The sequence below is a fragment of the Bombina bombina genome, chromosome 7, assembly GCF_027579735.1.
Source record: "Bombina bombina isolate aBomBom1 chromosome 7, aBomBom1.pri, whole genome shotgun sequence".
Lineage (NCBI taxonomy): Eukaryota > Metazoa > Chordata > Amphibia > Anura > Bombinatoridae > Bombina > Bombina bombina.
In genome coordinates this window covers 473,166,605-473,190,078 of record NC_069505.1, presented here as the reverse complement: position 1 = coordinate 473,190,078, position 23,474 = coordinate 473,166,605, and the positions used below count along the sequence as shown (strand labels likewise).

General features: G+C 39.3%; 2 protein-coding genes across 4 annotated transcripts in view; one reads left to right on the top strand and one right to left on the bottom strand.

Moving 5' to 3' along the window:
- Positions 1-2,175, bottom strand: part of LOC128666763 (oocyte zinc finger protein XlCOF7.1-like) — a 119,346-nt gene extending 117,171 nt beyond the window's left edge. For both annotated transcript variants that reach the window (XM_053721543.1, XM_053721544.1), the window contains exon 1: positions 2,146-2,175. In XM_053721543.1, coding sequence (XP_053577518.1) covers positions 2,146-2,162 — 17 coding nt within the window. In that variant the 5' untranslated portion in view covers positions 2,163-2,175. The remainder of the gene's footprint in view (positions 1-2,145) is intronic.
- Positions 2,176-2,339: 164 nt separating this feature from the next.
- LOC128666760 (zinc finger protein 383-like) overlaps positions 2,340-23,474 on the top strand; it is a 65,298-nt gene continuing 44,163 nt past the window's right edge. Inside the window, exons 1-4 of one of the 2 annotated variants that reach the window (XM_053721535.1) lie at positions 2,340-2,422; positions 3,892-4,042; positions 4,839-4,965; positions 8,749-8,832. In XM_053721535.1, the coding sequence (XP_053577510.1) occupies positions 3,980-4,042; positions 4,839-4,965; positions 8,749-8,832 (274 nt within the window). In that variant the 5' untranslated portion in view covers positions 2,340-2,422; positions 3,892-3,979. Of the gene's footprint in view, positions 2,450-3,891; positions 4,043-4,838; positions 4,966-8,748; positions 8,833-23,474 lie in introns of both variants that reach the window. The other variant, XM_053721536.1, reaches the window with a different exon arrangement.

Below are 23,474 nucleotides of genomic sequence, written 5' to 3'. Positions count from 1 at the left end.
CCTCTGTATCACACACACAGCCCCCTCTCCAGTGCTTTATATACAGATATATAATATTATAGACAGTTTCCCTCTGTATCACACACACAGCTCCTCTCCAGTGCGTTATATACAGATATATAATATTATAGACAGTTTCCCTCTGTATCACACACACACAGCCCCCTCACCAATACTTTATATACAGATATATAATATTATAGATAGGTTCCCTCTGTATCACACACACAGCCCCCTCCCCAGTGCTTTATATACAGATTTATAATATTATAGATACATTCCCTCTGTATCACACACACAGCCCCCTCCCCAGTGCTTTATATACAGATTTATAATATTATAGATTCCCTCTGTATCACACACACAGCCCCCTCTCCAGTGCTTTATATACAGATATATAATATTATAGATAGATTCCCTCTGTATCACACACACAGCCCCCTCTCCAGTGCTTTATATACAGATATATAATATTATAGAGAGGTTCCCTCTGTATCACACACACAGCCCCCTCTCCAGTGCTTTATATACAGATATATAATATTATAGATATATTCCCTCTGTATCACACACACAGCCCCCTCTCCAGTACCGTATATACAGATATATAATATTATAGAGAGATTCCCTCTGCCTCACACACACAGTCCCCTCTCCGGTGCTTTATATACAGATATATAATATTATAGGATTCCCTCTGTATCACACACACAGCCCCCTCTTAAAGGGACACTAAACCCCAAAAAAATCTGTCATGATTCAGATAGAGCATGCAATTTTAGGCAACTTTCTAATTTACTCCTATTATCAAATTGTCTTCATTCTCCTGCTATCTTTATTTAAAAAGCAGGAATATGATGCATAGGAGCCGGCCCATTTTTGGTTGAGAACCTGGGTTATGCTTGCTTATTGGAGGGTAAATGAAAGCATCAAATAAGCAAGCGCTATCCATGGTCCTGAAACTAAAATGAGCTGGCTGCTAAGATATACATTCCTGCTTTAAAATAAAGATAGCAAGAGAATGAAGAAAAATTGATAATAGGAGTAAATTAGAAAGTTGCTTAAAATGTCATGCTCTATCTGAATCACGAAAGAAGAATTTTGGGTTCAGTGTCCCTTTAAGTGCTTTATATACAGATATATATTATTATAGATAGATTCCCTCTGTATCACACACACAGCCCCCTCTCCAGTACTTTATATAGATATATAATATTATAGATAGATTCCCTCTGTATCACACACACAGTCCCCTCTCCAGTGCTTTATATACAGATATATAATATTATAGAGAGGTTCCCTCTGTATCACACACACATCCCCCTCTCCAGTGCTTTATATACAGATATATATTATTATAGATTCCCTCTGTATCACACACACAGCCCCCTCTCCAGTACTTTATATAGATATATAATATTATAAATAGATTCCCTCTGTATCACACACACAGTCCCCTCTCCAGTACTTTATATACAGATATATAATATTATAGATAGATTCCTTCTGTATCACACACACACACACAGCCCCATCTCCAGTGCTTTATATACAGATATATAATATTATAGATAGATTCCCTCTGTATCACACACACAGCCCCCTCTCCAGTACTTTATATACAGATATAATATTATAGATAGATTCCCTCTGTATCACACACAGTCCCCTCTCCAGTACCTTATATACAGATATATAATATTATAGATAGATGCCCTCTGTATCACACACACAGTCCCCTCTCCAGTACTTTATATACAGATATATAATATTATAGATTCCCTCTGTATCACACACACAGCCCCTCTCCAGCACTTTATATACAGATATATAATATTATAGATTCCCTCTGTATCACACACACAGCCCCTCTCCAGTGCTTTATATACAGATATATAATATTATAGATTCCTTCAGTATCACACACACAGCCCCTCTCCAGTGCTTTATATACAGATATATAATATTATATATAGATTCCCTCTGTATCACACACACAGCCCCTCTCCAGTGCTTTATATACAGATATATAATATTATAGAAAGATTCCCACTGCCTCAAACACACAGTCCCCTCTAAAGTGCTTTATATATAGACAGATTACTAACTTCAACTAAACATACAGCTAGCTGTGCTTGTAGTTACCTGCATGAAGCCACCATATTGTGAGTAGCAGCTAGTTCCCATCCAGCAAAAAGAAGTGTGATGTCACTACAGTCACATGACGGCAGCCACCGAATCGCACAGAGAGAGCAAGAAGCAGCTGGTCAGAGGAATAGAACTCAGCTTCCTGCTAACTGTGTCATTTGACTCCAACTGTCACGTGTCTGCCGTGACATCGCCGGTTCTTTAGCAGGATGGGAACTAGTTGGTATCATCTGAACGCTCAAAATGGTGGCTTAAGGAAGGCAATTATAAGAACGTAATTCTTTCTATATAGCACTGGGGAGTGAGTTGCATGTGTAAATACGTTAGCTGTGTACTGTTATATTGTGTATATAAGGTATTGGGTGTCTGTGTTGGTGCCAGTCAGATGGAAGTATTTAGTAGTATATAATAGTATATATCTGTATATAAGGGAACTGTGAATGAGGCAAAGGGAACTCTCACACTATAATTTATATCTGTGTGTGAGGGACTCTCTATAATGTATAATATAAGGTACTGGGGAGGGACTATGTGTGTGAGAGGCAGAGGGATTCTCTCATTCTCTCACTATAAATTATATCTGTATATAAGGTACTGTGGAAGGACTGAGTGTGTGTGAGTAAGGGACTATATATATATGGTACTAGGGAGGGACTGTGTGTGAGGGAGAGGGACTCTCACGATATTGTGTATCTGTATATAAGGTACTAGAGAGGGACTGTGTGTGAGGCAGAGGGACTCTCACGATAATGTATATCTGTATATAAGGTACTAGGGAGGGACTGTGTGTGTGTGTGAGGCAAAGAGACTCTCATTATAATGTATATATGGTACGGGGGATGGACTTTGTGTGTGAGGGACTCTCACTATAATGTATATCTGTATATATAAGGTACTGGGGAAGCACTGTGTGTGAGGGACTCTCACTATAATGTATATTTGTATATATAAGGTACTGGAGAGGCACTGTGTGTGAGGCAAATGAACTCTCACTATTGTATATCTGTATATAAGGTACTGAGGGGGGACTCTGTGTGTGAGAGGCAGAGGGGTTCTCTCACTATAATGTATATAAGGTACTGTGGAGGGACTAAGTGTGTGTGTGTGAGAGTAAGGGACTCTCTCTCTCTCTCTCTCTCTCTACTAGGGAGCGACTGTGTGTGTGAGGCAGAGGGACTCTCTCACGATAATGTATATCTGTATATAAGGTACTAGGGAGGGACTGTGTGTGTGTGAGGCAAAGGGACTCTCATAATGTATATATGGTACTGGGGAGGGACTTTGTGTGTGAGGGACTCTCACTATAATGTATGTCTGTATATATAAGGTACTGGGGAGGCACTGTGTGTGAGGCAAAGGGACTCTCACTATAATGTATATCTGTATATAAGGTACTGGGGAGGGATGTGTGAGGCAAAGTGACCCTCTATGTAGTATTATAAATCCATAAATACGGTACAGAGATGCAAAGCTTTATTATTTAGTGTAACTAGAATACAGGATGCTTTAGACCCCACTAGTGGATATAATTGTTTATTATGGTCACACTGGGGTGAGGACTCAGTGACCCAGAGGGAAATAAAACCCACTAATGATATATTTGGGAAATGGCTCTTCTTATTTAACCACAAATGCTGCATTTACTATTTTTTTTCTTCATTTATTGAGATGTCAGTGAGGTTTGTGTGATGTAGACACAGATCTGTGTATTAATATCATTTACATCCTTCTCTCTACTTATAGGTCAGTGTTACTGTGAGTGACAAGGTGAGTACATGTTACTCAGTGTCACACATGTCATTAAAGGACCAGAACCCGTTCTTGGAGTGTTATGGCTGATTCACATGTGACCAACAAGAACCAAACCTCAGAGATCTACATGCTGAATGGGGAGGTGAGGACAATCAGTCATATTGTCACGTATCTGCTGATGTGTGTGACGTCTGGTGCCGAGCTGCCTTTATACAACACACACAACACCAGGAGCAGTGAGCACACTGACAATATTGTCTGTTCATGGTCACTGGCCGAGCTCTGGATTTGTTCATGGCCTATAAATGCACACACCAGGAGGAGTGAGCACACTGACCATATGGACTGTTCATGGTCACTGGCCAAGCTCTTGGTTTGTTCATGGCCTATATACAACACACACAGCACAACCCCAGGAGGAGTGAGCACACTGACAATATTGACTGTTCATGGTCACTGGCCGAGCTCTGGGTTTGTTCATGGCCTATAAACACACATAACACCAGGAGGAGTGAGCACACTGACCCTATTAGCTGTTCAAGGCCACTGGCCAAGCTCTGGGTTTGTTCATGGCCTATAAACACACATAACACCAGGAGGAGTGAGCACACTGACCCTATTAGCTGTTCAAGGCCACTGGCCAAGCTCTGGGTTTGTTCATGGCCTATAAACACACATAACACCAGGAGGAGTTAGCACACTGACCCTATTAGCTGTTCATGGCCACTGGCCAAGCTCTGAGTTTGTTCATGGCCTATAAACAACACACACAACACCAGGAAGAGTGCGCACACTGACCATATGGGCTATTCATGGGTCACTGGTCGAGCTCTGGGTTTGTTCATGGTCATTGTCACAGTCAGTTTAGTCTGTGTGGTTTACACTTTACAATTTAAATCCTGTTTTTATGGTTGGATTTTTTTTTATTTTTTTTGAAGGAGCAAATGGAGTTTGATGAAGTTGCTGTTTATTTCTCGGAAGAGGAGTGGGTCTGTTTAACTGAAGAACAAAAAGAGCTTTATAAGGATGTGATGATAGAGAATTACTGGACCCTCAGGTCTCTAGGTAATACATTATTTTATACAGGTATAAAATCTGGGTATTGGTTATTACAAAAACAGGAACAACACCAAATGACCTTGGAGAGGGCACCGAGTTCAGGGCCAGTCAAACCCTTGCAGCATACATGAAAAAAGAGAGATACTCCAGCCCAGTTGCAATCTTTAAAAAGGGACCTTTATTGGTTCACATGGTCCAAAGTACCAAAAAATAAACAACATTTTGGACCTACATTAGATCCTTAGACATGACTAAGGATCTAATGTAGGTCCGAAACGTTGTTTATTTTTTTTTGTACTTTGGACCATATGAACCATTAAAGGTCCCTTTTTAAAGATTCCAACTGGGCTGGAGTATCTCTCTTTTTTCATGTTGGTTATTACAGACATGTGTTACTTAATACAATCATTCAGGAGATATATAGCCCTGTGTACCATTCCCTTGCACTGCTGTGGGGTTGGTCATCTAGCTGAGGTGCCACCGCCAGTTACACATCACACACTGTACTACTGGCCCATAGTGATACTGTCATACATGTGTCTGATGCCATAGCACACAGTGATACTGTCATACATGTGTCTGATACATAACACACAGTGATCCTGCCATACATGTGTCTGATACATAACACACAGTGATCCTGCCATACATGTGTCTGATACCATAACACACAGTGATCCTGCCATACATGTGTCTGATACCATAACTCACAGTGATCCTGCCATACATGTGTCTGATACATAACACACAGTGATCCTGCCATACATGTGTCTGATACCATTACACACAGTGATCCTGCCATACATGTGTCTGATACCATAACACACAGTGATCCTGCCATACATGTGTCTGATACCATAACTCACAGTGATCCTGCCATACATGTGTCTGATACATAACACACAGTGATCCTGCCATACATGTGTCTGATACCATTACACACAGTGATCCTGCCATACATGTGTCTGATACATAACACACAGTGATCCTGCCATACATGTGTCTGATACCATAACACACAGTGATCCTGCCATACATGTATCTGATACCATAACACACAGTGATCCTGTCATACATGTATCTGATACCATAACACACAGTGATCCTGTCATACATGTGTCTGATACATAACACACAGTGATCCTGCCATACATGTGTCTGATACCATAACACACAGTAATCCTGTCATACATGTGTCTGATACCATAACACACAGTGATCCTGCCATACATGTGTCTGATACCATAACACACAGTGATCCTGCCATACATGTGTCTGATACCATAACACACAGTGATCCTGCCATACATGTGTCTGATACCATAACACACAGTGATCCTGCCATACATGTGTCTGATACCATAACACACAGTGATCCTGTCATACATGTGTCTGATACCATAACACACAGTGATCCTGTCATACATGTGTATGATACCATAACACACAGTGATCCTGCCATACATGTGTCTGATACCATAACACACAGTGATCCTGCCATACATGTGTCTGATACATAACACACAGTGATCCTGCCATACATGTGTCTGATACCATAACACACAGTGATCCTGCCATACATGTGTATGATACCATAACACACAGTGATCCTGCCATACATGTGTCTGATACCATAACACACAGTGATCCTGCCATACATGTGTCTGATACATAACACACAGTGATCCTGCCATACATGTGTCTGATACCATAACACACAGTGATCCTGCCATACATGTGTCTGATACATAACACACAGTGATCCTGCCATACATGTGTCTGATATCATAACACACAGTGATCCTGCCATACATGTGTCTGATACATAACACACAGTGATCCTGCCATACATGTATCTGATACCATAACACACAGTGATCCTGTCATACATGTGTCTGATACCATAACACACAGTGATCCTGCCATACATGTGTCTGATACATAACACACAGTGATCCTGTCATACATGTGTATGATACCATAACACACAGTGATCCTGCCATACATGTGTCTGATACCATAACACACAGTGATCCTGCCATACATGTGTCTGATACATAACACACAGTGATCCTGCCATACATGTGTCTGATATCATAACACACAGTGATCCTGCCATACATGTGTCTGATACATAACACACAGTGATCCTGCCATACATGTGTCTGATACCATAACACACAGTGATCCTGCCATACATGTGTCTGATACCATAACACACAGTGATCCTGCCATACATGTGTCTGATACATAACACACAGTGATCCTGTCATACATGTGTATGATACCATAACACACAGTGATCCTGCCATACATGTGTCTGATACCATAACACACAGTGATCCTGCCATACATGTGTCTGATACCATAACACACAGTGATCCTGCCATACATGTGTCTGATACATAACACACAGTGATCCTGCCATACATGTGTCTGATACATAACACACAGTGATCCTGTCATACATGTGTCTGATACATAACACACAGTGATCCTGTCATACATGTGTCTGATACATAACACACAGTGATCCTGTCATACATGTGTCTGATACATAACACACAGTGATCCTGTCATACATGTGTCTGATACCATAACACACAGTGAGTGCCCAGAGTCATAGGCTCTTCATTATAATTCTGGGTGTGGGAAGCAGCGGCGCTAGTGGGCTCAGTATCTGGTTACTGTTACTATTCACAGGGGCAGATGACCCTTATTTCCAGTGCATAATACACCAGGGAATATAATAAATGGTAGTCAAAGGCTATAACAGAGATGTTATCATCTGCATGTATTTATAATATGTACCTTGTTACAGTGTCCTAAGTGTTATGTCTCTTTCAGGTGCGGATGGTTAATATAACCCCTAATATTAAACTTATACAACACACAATGCCCATTTTTTGTTGATTTTTTTTTTTAAAATGGGACTTGTAAAGTTATCAGTCCAAATAAAAAAGTCATGTATTTTAAATACAAGCTCCTAGAAATTTGAGAATTAGAAAACTGAAATGTGCAATTATTTTTTTAATTGGTTTAAAGAGAAACACACGCACCATGGTACATTTCAAATATCGATGAAATATATTTTCAACTATACATTTAGAATTGCAAATGCCTCTGCAATAAAATATAATTTATGTGAATATAAACAATAAAACTTTATACTCAAACTCTAGTGTGGTAATTTGTAGTAGAATTAAAGGGACAGTCTAGTCAAAATTAAACTTTCATTATTCAGATAAAACATGTAATTTTAAACAACTTTCCAATTTACTTTTATCGCCAAATTTGCTTTGTTCTCTTGGTATTCTTAGTTGAAAGCTAAACCTAGGTAGGCTCATATGCTAATTTCTAAGCCCTTGAAGGCCGCCTCTTATCTCAGGGCATTTTGACAGTTTTTCACAGCTAAAGGGTGTTAGTTCATGTGTGTCATATAGATAACACTGTGTTCATGCACATGGGATTACCTAGGAGTCAGCACGGATTGGCTAAAATGCAAGTTTGTCAAAATAACTAAAATAAGGGGGCAGTTTGCAGAGGTTTTGATACAAGGTAATCACAGAGGTAAAAAGTGTATTTATATAACTGTGTTGTTTATTCAAAACTGGGGAATGGGTAATAAAGGGATTATCTATCTTTTTTAAACCATAAAAATTCTGGAGTAGACTGTCCCTTTAAAATAATTGTCAACTTGGGAATCTGTTTTTATTAAGTAACCAGCTAAGTATATGACACTGTATAGTGGATCCTTTCTCACATAACCTGTGGTTTATGTCCATACAGGATATGTTCATGTGAAACCTTTACTTGTTACAAAGATTGAGCACAGAGAGCAGCCGTATTTGTGCAGCTTTCCAATTACCAAAGGTGAGTAATTAATATTAACTATGCAATGTCTTAGCTTAAAAAAACAAAAAAACTTTAATTGTTTAGTAAATTGATCTGTTATTAAAGGGACAGTTTACTCAAAACTTTTCTCCCCTTTCATTTGTTCCCAATTATCTACTTTACCTGCTGGAGTGTATAAAAATTGTTTACAAGTATTTCCTTTACCCTTATATTAGCATTTGAAATAGTTGATTTAACCTGTCGTATCCCCACCTATTCTAAAAGTTTCTGGCCTTAGGTCCAAGCTATAGATAAAATGTGTAAACACAGCCTGCAGAAGAAATTACTCTCCCAGTGGGGTATAGAAGAGATAAGGTAATAAAATGTTAATTTTTCATTGTTCTCTCCAAGTATTGATCTTTGGTTTACAGATATAAGATAAAGAAGCAGGTATATGTACACAATGTGATAAAGTAATGAGATCTGATTATGCCTACAGATATAAGATACAGACACATGTATATGTAAACCGTGTGATAAAGTAATGAGATCTGATTATACCTACAGATATAAGATAAAGACACATGTATATGTACACAATGTGATACAGTAATGAGATCTGATTATACCTACAGATATAAGATACAGACACATGTATATGTACACAATGTGATACAGTAATGAGATCTGATTATAACTACAAATATAAAATAGACACATGTATATGTACACAATGTGATACAGTAATGAGATCTGATTATACCTACAGATATAAGATAAAGACACATGTATATGTACACAATGTGATATAGTAATGAGATCTGATTATATCTACAAATATAAGATACAGACACATGTATATGTACACAATGTGATACAGTAATGAGATCTGATTATACCTACAGATATAAGATACAGACACATGTATATGTACACAATGTGATAATGTAATGAGATCTGATTATACCTACAGATATAAGATACAGGCACATGTATATGTACACAATGTGATATAGTAATGAGATCTGATTATATCTACAAATATAAGATACAGACACATGTATATGTACACAATGTGATACAGTAATGAGATCTGATTATACCTACAGATATAAGATACAGGCACATGTATATGTACACAGTGTGATAATGTAATGAGGTCTGATTATACCTACAGATGTAATATAAAGACACATGTATATGTACAGAATGTGATACAGTAATGAGATCTGATTATACCTACAGATATAAGATAAAGACACATGTATATGTACACAATGTGATACAGTAATGAGATCTGATTATACATACAGATATAAGATAAAGACGCATGTTTATGTACACAGTGTGATAAAGTCATGAGATCTGATTATACCTACAAATATAAGATAAAGACACATGTTTATGTACACAATGTGATAATGTAATGAGATCTGATTATACCTACAGATATAAGATAAAGACACATGTATATGTACACAGTGTGATAATGTAATGAGATCTGATTATACCTACAGATATAAGATAAATACACATGTATATGTACACTATGTGATACAGTAAGGAGATCTGATTATACCTACAGATATAAGATAAATACACATGTATATGTACACAATGTGATACAGTAAGGAGATCTGATTATACCTACAGATATAAGATAAAGACACATGTATATGTACAGAATGTGATAAAGTAATGAGATCTGATTATACCAACAGATATAAGATACAGACACATGTATATGTACACAATGTGATACAGTAATTAGATCTGATTATACCTACAGATATAAGATAAATACACATGTATATGTACACAATGTGATACAGTAAGGAGATCTGATTATACCTACAGATATAAGATAAAGACACATGTATATGTACACAATGTGATACAGTAATTAGATCTGATTATACCTACAGATATAAGATAAATACACATGTATATGTACACAATGTGATACAGTAATGAGATCTGATTATACCTACAGATATAAGATAAAGACACATGTATATGTACACAATGTGATACAGTAATGAGATCTGATTATACCTACAAATATAAGATACAGACACATGTATATGTACACTATGTGATAAAGTAATGAGATCTGATTATACCAACATATATAAGATACAGACACATGTATATGTACACAATGTGATACAGTAATGAGATCTGATTATACCTACAGATATAAGATAAAGACACATGTATATGTACACAATGTGATACAGTAATGAGATCTGATTATACCTACAGATATAAGATACAGACACATGTATATGTACACAATGTGATAAAGTAATGAGATATGATTATACCTACAAGCTCAACCCATTTTATTAGGTTGTGGCGTCAGAACACAAATTCAACTGCTGTATTTCATATTCCCAAATAAACCTTAAAAAGCAAATTCTCATACATTTTCTACCCTGTAGTTGGTAAGAAAAAGTAATTGGAAACAAAACAATTTTACAGTATACTGTCCCTTCAACTATATATCTTGGCTCACCCTAACAGCACTGGCCAACAAAGAATTATTCCCCTTTAAGGAGGACGGCCACACACCCAGAGCCTCTTCTCATACCTGATACTAATCATCTTTTTCTATCTATTGGGTACTTATAGAGCGCATACTAATCACCCGTGAGGGTGTCAAGGCGCTAAGGGAAAGTGGATAGGAGGAGGGGGGGGGGGATGGGCGTTCAGTCGAAGAGCAATGTTTTGAGGTCCTTTCTGAACTTTGTAAGGGAGGTGGATTGTCTGAGGTGCAGCGGGAGGGTGCTGCCATGTGGGAGAAGGATCTTCCACCCGCTGTGGATTTGCTGATGCCAGGAATGACTGAGAGTGTTTGGTCGGCTGATCAGAGTTTTCTGGCGGGGGTGTAGAAATTTACGCGGTGGTCTATGTTTTCGGTCCAATGATGTGTCTTGTTCTGCTCACCTGATAGGAAGGGCAATTAGGGCTACTGGGCAAACATTATATTTAAGACACCATGGTGCAAATATATGAGCATTATAGTTGCGTGTTTGTCACTTTCTGTTATCTTGAATCTGGTTTGTGGATTTGTTTTTTTACTAGCGATTCCCTTCCCTGCATCTATTGTCAATATTTGTTTTTCTTTAACAGCAAAACTTTATCTTCTGGCTTTGCTGATATTCTAATAAGTGTTATTATTTTAAGCAGAAGTTGTTTCATTTGAAAGCATATTCCTTTGCTTAAAGGGACAGTCAAGTCCAAAATAAACTTTCATGATTCAAATAGGGCATGTCAATTTAAACAACTTTCCAATTTACTTTTTATTTTTTATATTTATTCTTTTTATTGAGGACTTGGTGATACATATACAGGTTAAAAAGAAAAATATGTAATAATATACTGTACATTTCAGGCATATATATCTTTTCTGTACAACAATAGTTAATAAACAGTATATAAGTCCCCATTCCCCCGCACATGACCTATAGGCCAAAGCTGATGCAAGAGTTAATTCTCTAAGATATCCATAGCACCGTTCTCTAGCATTTCTCTAGGATTAAATGTATAAATCCTGTGCTATGGAGTGAGGTATAGAAGATCATTTAGTTAGGAGATATAAGAATTGAACTTGGCTATCCCATGGCCTATTGATATAACTGTTTATTCTGGCATGGAGATGCTGCCATTTAATAGACATTGATATGTAGGTAAAGAATTGGAGGTTTTGTTAGTAGGGAAAACAAGTGAGTGATTATATTCAACTAAAATAATATAGAAGACATTTCTTTGTGGAAATTAAATAAACTTTGGCCCTCTCCCCAGCTCTGGCCTCAAGCCTCTTGTTAATAGGCAAATCTTTTTAGAAATATGCGCACCATCTTCTTTATACACCATTAACAACAAAATCAAGCAAACATTATAGTCTAGAGATATAACTTTCTCTTATAGGACATCTAAGTGCATGAACCTAACTAAACAGTTGAGCTAAGGTGTAACAGGAATACGAATCTGATAGCTCTCTTACGTAAAACTGACTGTTGAAATAATTTTAAATATAATATTTAATGTATACCAACATAACACTATATAAGGATGTAACAGAAAAAGGCTTTAGGTAAAACTGTATAGCCTAGAACAGTGTCTCTATTGTATTGCCAATAGCTATGAGGTTAAAATAAATATTTGATCAGCCACAAGGTTTTGTTTGAATATAGGGTACTTGTTTAAGCATTCCGTATAGACTTCCCTGCCCAAGATAAGTATAAGAGATATGCAATAGTCTGAGGGGATGTACCAATGTTAGATCTCCAGGATGAATCTGAACCGCTTGCTTAATGTTTGCATTATATGAATCTGCAGCATTCCAGATAAGTGTCCTTTTTTGCATCTAGAGAGATAGTGTTAAATGAGAAGTGAGTCCACTTAGCATCCGCGACGATCGGGCAACCCCACGAGGCACGGACAGCGGTGAGGCTCCCACTGTCTGTTGAAATTTATATGATTTTCCGGTGCAATCTAGGATCGGCACATTAGCGTAATAAAGATTCCCCTTGCATGAAGTGTTCATAGCAGAGATGTAGGGTTTCTTCTTGTAGTAAGGTTAATAGGATGTCTTGTAAGGTGGTTTAACCTGTTTTAGGATATTTGATTGTGGGTCTGGTGTTTGTGTATCCTCAGTTAAAATGGCGACATGCTAGGTTATTGGTTCTTCTATTTCAGGAAGCTCCGGTGGTGGTTCACTGTGTGCAAAACATCTGTTAATCAAGTAGACTAATGGGGCTTTTTCCAATAGGTTCTACATATGTAACTCGAAGTTTTCAAAGTATTTATTGAGGCGGCTTTGCAAGTTTATTTCCCACGTGGTGGTAATTTTTAGGCGTAATCTTGTAAAGTTTGTTGGAGTCAGTCCACTTTAATTTAGGTGCCTCTTTTCCCTTGGTATGAGCTTGACAGGAATTGTGTGGAGGTGCTGTGATGACTGCTGTGGCTAATGACCTCGGTACACCGAGGGGGGGAAGCTCCACCGTCTGCGAGCCGCCGCTCCAGGCCTCTACCGTCTGTGCCAATTCTCCGATGTCAGGAATACAGCCGAGTCACCCCGAATGTGATGCACTATAGAATAGTGATATAAAATATGATAATTGAAGGGAACTCCACTTTAGGATATATACGATAATCGGCGGATTGGCAGATTTTCAGTTGGAGCTTTGGGAAGTGCGACCTCTCCTATCAAATTAACTTTTATCACCAATTTTGCTTTATTCTCTTGGTATTCCTAGTTTAAAGCTAAACCTAGGTAGGCTCATATGCTAATTTCTTTAGACCTTGAGGGCCGCCTCTAATCTGAAAGCATTTTTACAGTTTTTCACCACTAGAGGGCATTAGTTCATGTGTTTCATATAGATAACATTGAGCTCATGCACGTGAAGTTACCATGGAGTGAGCACTGAATAGCTAAAATGCAAGTCTGTCAAAAGAAATGAAATAAGGGGGCAGTCTGCAGAGACTTGGATACAAGGTAATCACAGAGGTTAAACGTGTATTATTATAACTCTGTTGTTTATGCAAAACTGGGAAATGGGTAATAAAGGGATTATCTATGTTTTGTTAACATCTAAAATTCTGGTGTTGACTGTCCCTTTAAGTTGTTCAAAGTATATATAAAAAAGGAAATAAAAATGAATATCAAAATGTTTGTTTATTTGGTAGAATGAGGTAAATAAATTGCTTAGTTCAAGTATTAAAGGGACAGTGTACACCATTTTTCATATAACTGCATGTAATAGACAAAACTATAAAAAAGAATATGCACAGCTGCTAATATAAAAATCCAGTATAAAACTTTTTAGAACTTACTTGGAAGCTCCCAGTTTATTATTATTATTATTATTATTATTATTATACTTTATTTATGAAGCGCCAACATATTCCACAGCGCTGTCCATGGATACAATTCATTTAAATAAAACAATGATATAAAACTTGTAAGAGACAGGACATAATTGACAAACACATACAGGAGGAATTGAGGGCCCTAATCCCATGGGAACTTGATGAGGTTAGGCTGGAACACCAAGTGAGAGGAGCTGAGAAAGCAGAAAGAGCAGATGCCCTCCCCTGCATATGAAAAGACCCATTACACAAATGGGAATCTGTAGACCTGGGTCTACATCTGATACTTTGGGACTTGGTTAGGAGCACAAAAAAATAAGCAAAACTATACATGGTTACAAAAACACCCCCAGATGGACTGTATAAATGCATTATCTATAGCAGTGTTTCTCAAACATGGTCCTCAAGTACCCCCAACCGGCCAGGTTTTCATTATAGCTGAACTAGAGCGCAAGGGAAATAATCAGCTGATCAGTAACCATGGTTACTAACCTGCTCTCACCCTTCAGACGATTATGTCACCTGTGCTCTAGTTCAGCTATAAGGAAAATATGGTCTGTAGGGGGAGCTTGAGGACCGCGGTTGAGAAACACTGGTCTACAAAACATTTATGCACAGAAATATCTAGTGTACAGTGTCCCTTTAAGCAACAATATCTAGTGTGCAAGGTCCCTTTAAGCAAATATTACACATTTAAAAAGACAAATGCACACTCACTTGGTTAAACCTCATCCAGTATGAGGTTAATAAACAGCTTGGGAGTAGAGATGGTATCTGTTCGATGTTCTCCTCCACAACTAAGTGTGCAGAATGGAGGTTAAAAGGACTAGTGACAGTGTACAAGTAAAAAACAGAATTTATGCTTACCTGATAAATTACTTTCTCCAACGGTGTGTCCGGTCCACGGCGTCATCCTTACTTGTGGGAATATCTCTTCCCCAACAGGAAATGGCAAAGAGTCCCAGCAAAGCTGGCCATATAGTCCCTCCTAGGCTCCGCCCACCCCAGTCATTCGACCGACGGACAGGAGGAAAAATATAGGAGAAACCATATGGTACCGTGGTGACTGTAGTTAGAGAAAATAATTCATCAGACCTGATTAAAAACACCAGGGCGGGCCGTGGACCGGACACACCGTTGGAGAAAGTAATTTATCAGGTAAGCATAAATTCTGTTTTCTCCAACATTGGTGTGTCCGGTCCACGGCGTCATCCTTACTTAAAGCTTTAGGACACGGATGAAGGGAGGGAGCAAATCAGGTTACCTAAACGGAAGGCACCACGGCTTGCAAAACCTTGCTCCCAAAAATAGCCTCCGAAGAAGCTAAAGTATCAAATTTGTAAAATTTGGCAAAAGTGTGCAGTGAAGACCAAGTCGCTGCCTTACATATCTGGTCAACAGAAGCCTCGTTCTTGAAGGCCCATGTGGAAGCCACAGCCCTAGTGGAGTGAGCTGTGATTCTTTCAGGAGGCTGCCGTCCGGCAGTCTCGTAAGCCAATCGGATGATGCTTTTAAGCCAAAAGGAAAGAGAGGTAGAAGTCGCTTTTTGACCTCTCCTTTTACCAGAATAGATGACAAACAAAGAAGATGTTTGTCTGAAATCTTTTGTAGCCTCTAAATAGAATTTTAGAGCACGGACTACGTCCAAATTGTGTAACAACCGTTCCTTCTTTGAAACTGGATTCGGACATAAAGAAGGTACAACTATCTCCTGGTTAATATTCTTGTTAGAAACAACCTTTGGAAGAAAACCAGGCTTATTACGCAAAACCACCTTATCTGCATGGAACACCAGATAAGGCGGAGAACACTGCAAAGCAGATAACTCTGAAACTCTTCTAGCAGAAGAAATAGCAACCAAAAACAAAACTTTCCAAGATAGTAACTTAATATCTATGGAATGTAAAGGTTCAAACGGAACCCCTTGAAGATCTGAAAGAACTAGATTTAGACTCCAGGGAGGAGTCAAAGGTCTGTAAACAGGCTTGATCCTAACCAGAGCCTGAACAAATGCTTGAACATCTGGCACAGCTGCCAGTCTTTTATGTAGTAAGACAGATAAAGCAGAGATCTGTCCCTTTAGAGAACTTGCAGATAATCCTTTCTCCAAACCTTCTTGTAGAAAGGAGAGAATCTTAGGAATTTTTATCTTATTCCATGGGAACCCTTTGGATTCACACCAACAGATATATCTTTTCCATATTTTATGGTAAATCTTTCTAGTTACTGGTTTTCTGGCCTGAACTAGAGTATCTATCACAGAATCTGAAAACCCACGCTTTGATAGGATCAAGCGTTCAATCTCCAAGCCGTCAGCTGGAGGGAGACCAGATTTGGATGTTCGAATGGACCCTGAACAACAAGGTCCTGTCTCAAATGTAGCTTCCATGGTGGAACCGATGACATATTCACCAGGTCTGCATACCAAGTCCTGCGTGGCCACGCAGGAGCTATCAAGATCACCGAGGCCCTCTCCTGTTGGATCCTGGCTACCAGCCTGGGAATGAGAGGAAACGGTGGAAATACATAAGCTAGGTTGAAGGTCCAAGGTGCTACTAGTGCATCTACTAGAGTCGCCTTGGGATCCCTGGATCTGGACCCGTAGCAAGGAACCTTGAAGTTCTGACGAGACGCCATCAGATCCATGTCTGGAATGCCCCATAATTGAATCAACTGGGCAAAAATCTCCGGGTGGAGTTCCCACTCCCCCGGATGGAATGTCTGACGACTCAGATAATCCGCCTCCCAGTTTTCCACTCCTGGGATGTGGATCGCAGATAGATGGCAGGAGGGATCCTCCGCCCATTTTATGATTTTGGTCACTTCTCTCATCGCCAGGGAACTCCTTGTTCCCCCCTGATGGTTGATGTAAGCATCCGTCGTCATGTTGTCTGATTGGAATCTTATGAATCTGGCCTTTGCTAGTTGAGGCCAAGCCCTGAGAGTATTGAATATCGCTCTCAGTTCCAGAATGTTTATCGGGAGAAGAGACTCTTCCCGAGACCATAGCCCCTGAGCTTTCAGGGAGTCCCAGACCGCGCCCCAGCCCACTAGATTGGCGTCGGTCGTGACGATGACCCACTCTGGTCTGCGGAAGCTCATTCCCTGGGACAGGTGATCCTGGGTTAGCCACCAACGGAGTGAGTCTCTGGTCTTCTGATCTACTTGAATCACTGGAGACAAGTCTGTATAGTCCCCATTCCACTGTTTGAGCATGCACAGTTGTAATGGTCTTAGATGACTTCGTGCAAAAGGAACTATGTCCATTGCTCCAACCATCAACCCTACTACTTCCATGCACTGCGCTATGGAAGGACGTGGAACAGAATGAAGAACTTGACAAGTGCTTAGAAGTTTTGATTTTCTGACCTCTGTCAGAAAAATCCTCATTTCTAAGGAATCTATTATTGTTCCCAAGAAGGGAACTCTTGTTGACAGAGACAGAGAACTTTTTTCTATGTTCACCTTCCATCCGTGTGATCTGAGAAAGGCTAGAACGATGTCTGTATGAGCCTTTGCTTTTGACAGGGACGACGCTTGTATTAGACTGTCGTCCAAGTATGGTACTACTGCAATGCCCCTCGGTCTTAGAACCGCTAGAAGGGACCCGAGTACCTTTGTGAAAATCCTTGGAGCAGTGGCTAACCCGAATGGGAGGGCCACAAACTGGTAATGTTTGTCCAGAAAGGCAAACCTTAGGAACTGATGATGTTCTTTGTGGATAGGAATATGTAGGTACGCATCCTTTAGATCCACGGTAGTCATAAATTGACCTTCCTGGATAGTGGGTAGAATCGTTCGAATGGTTTCCATCTTGAATGACGGTACCCTGAGAAATTTGTTTAGGATCTTCAAATCCAAAATCGGTCTGAAAGTTCCCTCTTTTTTGGGAACTACGAACAGATTTGAATAAAATCCCATTCCTTGTTCCTTTATTGGAACTGGGTGTATCATTCCCATCTTTAACAGGTCTTCTACACAATGTAAGAACGCCTGTCTCTTTATTTGGTTTAAGGATAAGTGAGACATGTGGAACCTTCCCCTTGGGGGTAGTTCCCTGAATTCCAGAAGATAACCCTGAGAAACTATTTCTAGTGCCCAGGGATCCTGAACATCTCTTGCCCAAGCCTGAGCAAAGAGAGAGAGAGAGTCTGCCCCCTACTAGATCTGGTCCCGGATCGGGGGCTACTCCTTCATGCTGTTTTGTTAGCAGCAGCAGGCTTCTTGGCCTGCTTACCCTTGTTCCAGCCTTGCATTGGTTTCCAAGCTGGTTTGGGTTGTGAGGCATTACCCTCTTGCTTAGAGGATGCAGAATTAGAGGCCAGTCCGTTCCTGAAATTGCGAAAGGAACGAAAATTAGACTTATTCTTGGCCTTGAAAGGCCTATCTTGTGGAAGGGCGTGGCCCTTTCCCCCAGTGATGTCTGAGATAATCTCTTTCAATTCTGGTCCAAATAGAGTTTTACCTTTGAAAGGGATGTTAAGCAATTTTGTCTTGGATGATACATCCGCTGACCAAGACTTTAGCCAAAGAGATCTGCGCGCCACAATTGCAAACCCTGAATTTTTCGCCGCTAATCTAGCTAATTGCAAAGCGGCATCTAAAATAAAAGAGTTAGCCAACTTAAGTGCGTGAACTCTGTCCATAACCTCCTCATATGGAGTCTCTCTACTGAGCGACTTTTCCAGTTCTTCGAACCAGAACCACGCTGCTGTAGTGACAGGAACAATGCACGAAATGGGTTGTAGAAGGTAACCTTGCTGTACAAAAATCTTTTTAAGCAAACCCTCCAATTTTTTATCCATAGGATCTTTGAAAGCACAGCTATCCTCGATAGGAATAGTAGTGCACTTGTTTAGAGTAGAAACTGCCCCCTCGACCTTAGGGACTGTCTGCCATAAGTCCTTTCTGGGGTCGACCATAGGAAATAATTTCTTAAATATAGGGGGGGGAACAAAAGGTATGCCGGGCTTTTCCCACTCCTTATTTACTATGTCTGCCACCCGCTTGGGTATAGGAAAAGCATTGGGGTGCACCTGAACCTCTAGGAACTTGTCCATCTTGCATAATTTCTCTGGAATGACCAAGTTGTCACAATCATCCAGAGTAGATAACACCTCCTTAAGCAGTGCGCGGAGATGTTCTAATTTAAATTTAAATGTCACAACATCAGGTTCAGCTTGTTGAGAAATTTTTCCTGAATCTGAAATTTCCCCATCTGACAAAACCTCCCTCATGGCCACTTCAGATTGTTGTGAGGGTATGACAGAACAATTATCATCAGCGCCCTCCTGCTCTTCAGTGTTTAAAACAGAGCAATCGCGCTTTCTCTGATATGTAGGCATTTTGGATAAAATATTTGCTATGGAGTTATCCATTACAGCCGTCAATTGTTGCATGGTAATAAGCATTGGCGCGCTAGATGTACTAGGGGCCTCCTGCGTGGGCAAAACTGGTGTAGACACAGTAGGAGATGATGTAGTATCATGTCTACTCCCCTCATCTGAGGAATCATCTTGGGCAATTTCATTATCTGTGGCAGTACTGTCCTTACTTTGTTTGGACGCTATGGCACAATTATCACACAAATTTAAATGGGGAGACACATTGGCTTTCATACATATAGAACATAGCTTATCCGAAGGCACAGACATGTTAAACAGGCATAAACTTGTCAATAAAGCACAAAAACCGTTTTAAAACAAAACCGTTACTGTCTCTTTAAATTTTAAACAGAAACACTTTATTACTGAATATGTGAAAAAGTATGAAGGAATAGTTAAAAAAAAAATACCAAAATTTCACCACAGTGTCTTAAAGCATTAAGAGTATTGCACACCAATTTTCAGAGCTTTAACCCTTAAAATAACGGAACCGGAGCCGTTTACAAATTTAACCCCTATACAGTCCCAGCTATAGCCTTTGCTGCGACCTAACCAAGCCCAGAGGGGAATACGATACCAAATGACGCCTTCTAGAAACTTTTCCAGCTATTTTCAGATCCTCACACATGCATCTGCATGTCTTGCTCTCAAAAACAACTGCGCAGTAATGGCGCGAAAATGAGGCTCAGCCTACAACTGGGAAGGCCCTCCCTGACTGGAAAAGGTGTCTAACATAGTGCCTGCCGTTAAAAAACGTTCCCCAAGTTTATAAATGTGAATTATCAGCATAAACATGCATAAAATGTCCAAATAAAGCAATCAATTTAGCCCATAAAAGTGTCTACCAGTTTTATAGCCCATATTAAGCCCTTTATTCTGTTTGCTTGACTAAGAAAATGGCTTACCGGTCCCCATGAGGGGAAATGACAGCCTTCCAGCATTACATGGTCTTGTTAGAAATATGGCTAGTCATACCTTAAGCAGAAAAGTCTGCTAACTGTTTCCCCCAACTGAAGGTACTTCATCTCAACAGTCCTATGTGGAAACAGCAATCGATTTTAGTTACTGTCTGCTAAAATCATCTTCCTCTCACAAACAGAAATCTTCATCCTTTTCTGTTTCAGAGTAAATAGTACATACCAGTACTATTTTAAAATAACAAACACTTGATAGAAGAATAAAAAACTACATTTAAACACCAAAAAACTCTTAACCATCTCCGTGGAGATGTTGCCTGTGCAACGGCAAAGAGAATGACTGGGGTGGGCGGAGCCTAGCAGGGACTATATGGCCAGCTTTGCTGGGACTCTTTGCCATTTCCTGTTGGGGAAGAGATATTCCCACAAGTAAGGATGACGCCGTGGACCGGACACACCAATGTTGGAGAAATAGTGTATTTATTAGATAACACAAAATATAAAATAGTAGGCGTTAGCAAACTTAAAGGGACATAATACTCATATGCTAAATCACTTGAAACTGATGCAGTATAACTAAAAACTGACAGGAACATATCACCTGAGCATCTCTATGTAAAAAAGGAAGATATTTTACCTCACAATTTCCTCAGCTCACCAGAGTGAGTGCTGTGTAAAAAGTTATACTCGGCTGTTCCCAGCTGCAGGTAAAAACAAATAAAAAAAATGAAGAAATGAACAGCAGCCAATCAGCATCAACAGTGCTGAGGTCATTAACTCTTTTACTGTAATCTCATGAGATTTCACTTAACTATCATGAGATTTCATAGTAAACTTCCTTACACTGAATAGGGAAATAACATGAGTATGCGCGTAAGCTCACTCCCTTAGTTGTCCCGGGACAGACATACTGATTTGCTGCTTAGAAGTCCTTTACAATGGGATGTGGCTACTGAGGAGTTTTTGAGGTAAAATATCTTTCTTTTTTACATAGAGATGTTCAAGTAATATGTTCTAGTCAGCTTTTTACAGCTATACTGCATCACTTTCAAGTGTTTCAACATTTGGGTATCATGGCCCTTTAAGGTCCAGTATTACAATGCAGTACAAATCGCATTAAAAGCAATCCCTCTAGGGGATAAGCAGTATAAAACCAAATAGCTACCAGCCTTTATAAAGGCGGTTTGAAATAAGGAGCGTGAGCATAACGACCCTTGAATTGTAATCAACGCATACTATTTTATATTTTGTGTTATCTAATAAATACGCTATTTCTACTTGTACACTGTCACTAGTCCTTTTAACCTCCATTCTGCACACATTGGGGCCTATCTATTAAGCTCCGTACGGAGCTTGAGGGCCCGTGTTTCTGGCGAGTCTTCAGACTTGCCAGAAACAGCAGTTATGTAGCAGCGGTCTAAATACCGTTGCTCCATAACCCTGTCCGCCTGCTCTGATGAGGTGGATAGGAATCGCCGGAATTAAACCCGATCGGGTTGATTGACACCTCCCTGCTGGCGGCCGAGGGGGCGGCATTGCACCAGCAGCTCTTGTGAGCTGCTGGTGCAATGCTGAATACGGAGAGCATATTGCTCTCCGTATTCAGCGATGTCTGTCGGACCTGATCCGCACTGTCGGTTAAGGTCCGACAGACATTTGATAATTTAGCCTCTGAGTTGTGGAGGAGAACATCGAACAGATACCATCTCTACTCCCAAGCTGTTTATTAACCTCATACTGGATGAGGTTTAACCAAGTGAGTGCGCATTTGTCTTTTTAAATGTGTATTATTTGAGTCAAGACATAATTACACTAGGAATGCCTTCTTGTGCGCTTGTCTAAACTTGCAATCTTTTATATATATATATATATATATATATATATATACACACACAGACACGCGCGCACCTCGATTTACAGTGCTTCACTAATACAGCGCTAATATGGAGCTAAAGTTCAACCAGCAAATAAATTGAAACTGTACTGTACTCATTGTGAGATTGCGAGAAAGGCGACTGGCACCATTATGTTATGCAAAGTTCGGTCTGTTTAAAGCATTGCAGTGCACTCCGTCTCAGTGTCATAGTCTGACAAATTTCACTACTATTTTACATGTTATATACCGTTTTTATTAAATGCTAATAATTAAAATAATTAAATCAAGTTTTTAAACACACTGGCAAGTGAAAAGAAAGCTAAAACTTCCTTGTTTCACTTTAAGGCATGAGGTATACCTGTATGTATGTGTATGTGTGTATGTATGTATATGTATGTGTATATATATATATATATATATATATATATATATATATATATATATATATATATATATATATATATATATATATATATATATATATATATATATTCTGATCCTGACTCTGATGTTACTGTAGAAACTATGATGCCCTGGAACACAATTCTTCAAAGCTAAGTGTGTTCTTTTAATTTTTTAAGCTGTTGTTATTTCTTCAGCTCAATTATGTGGCATTTATTTATTATG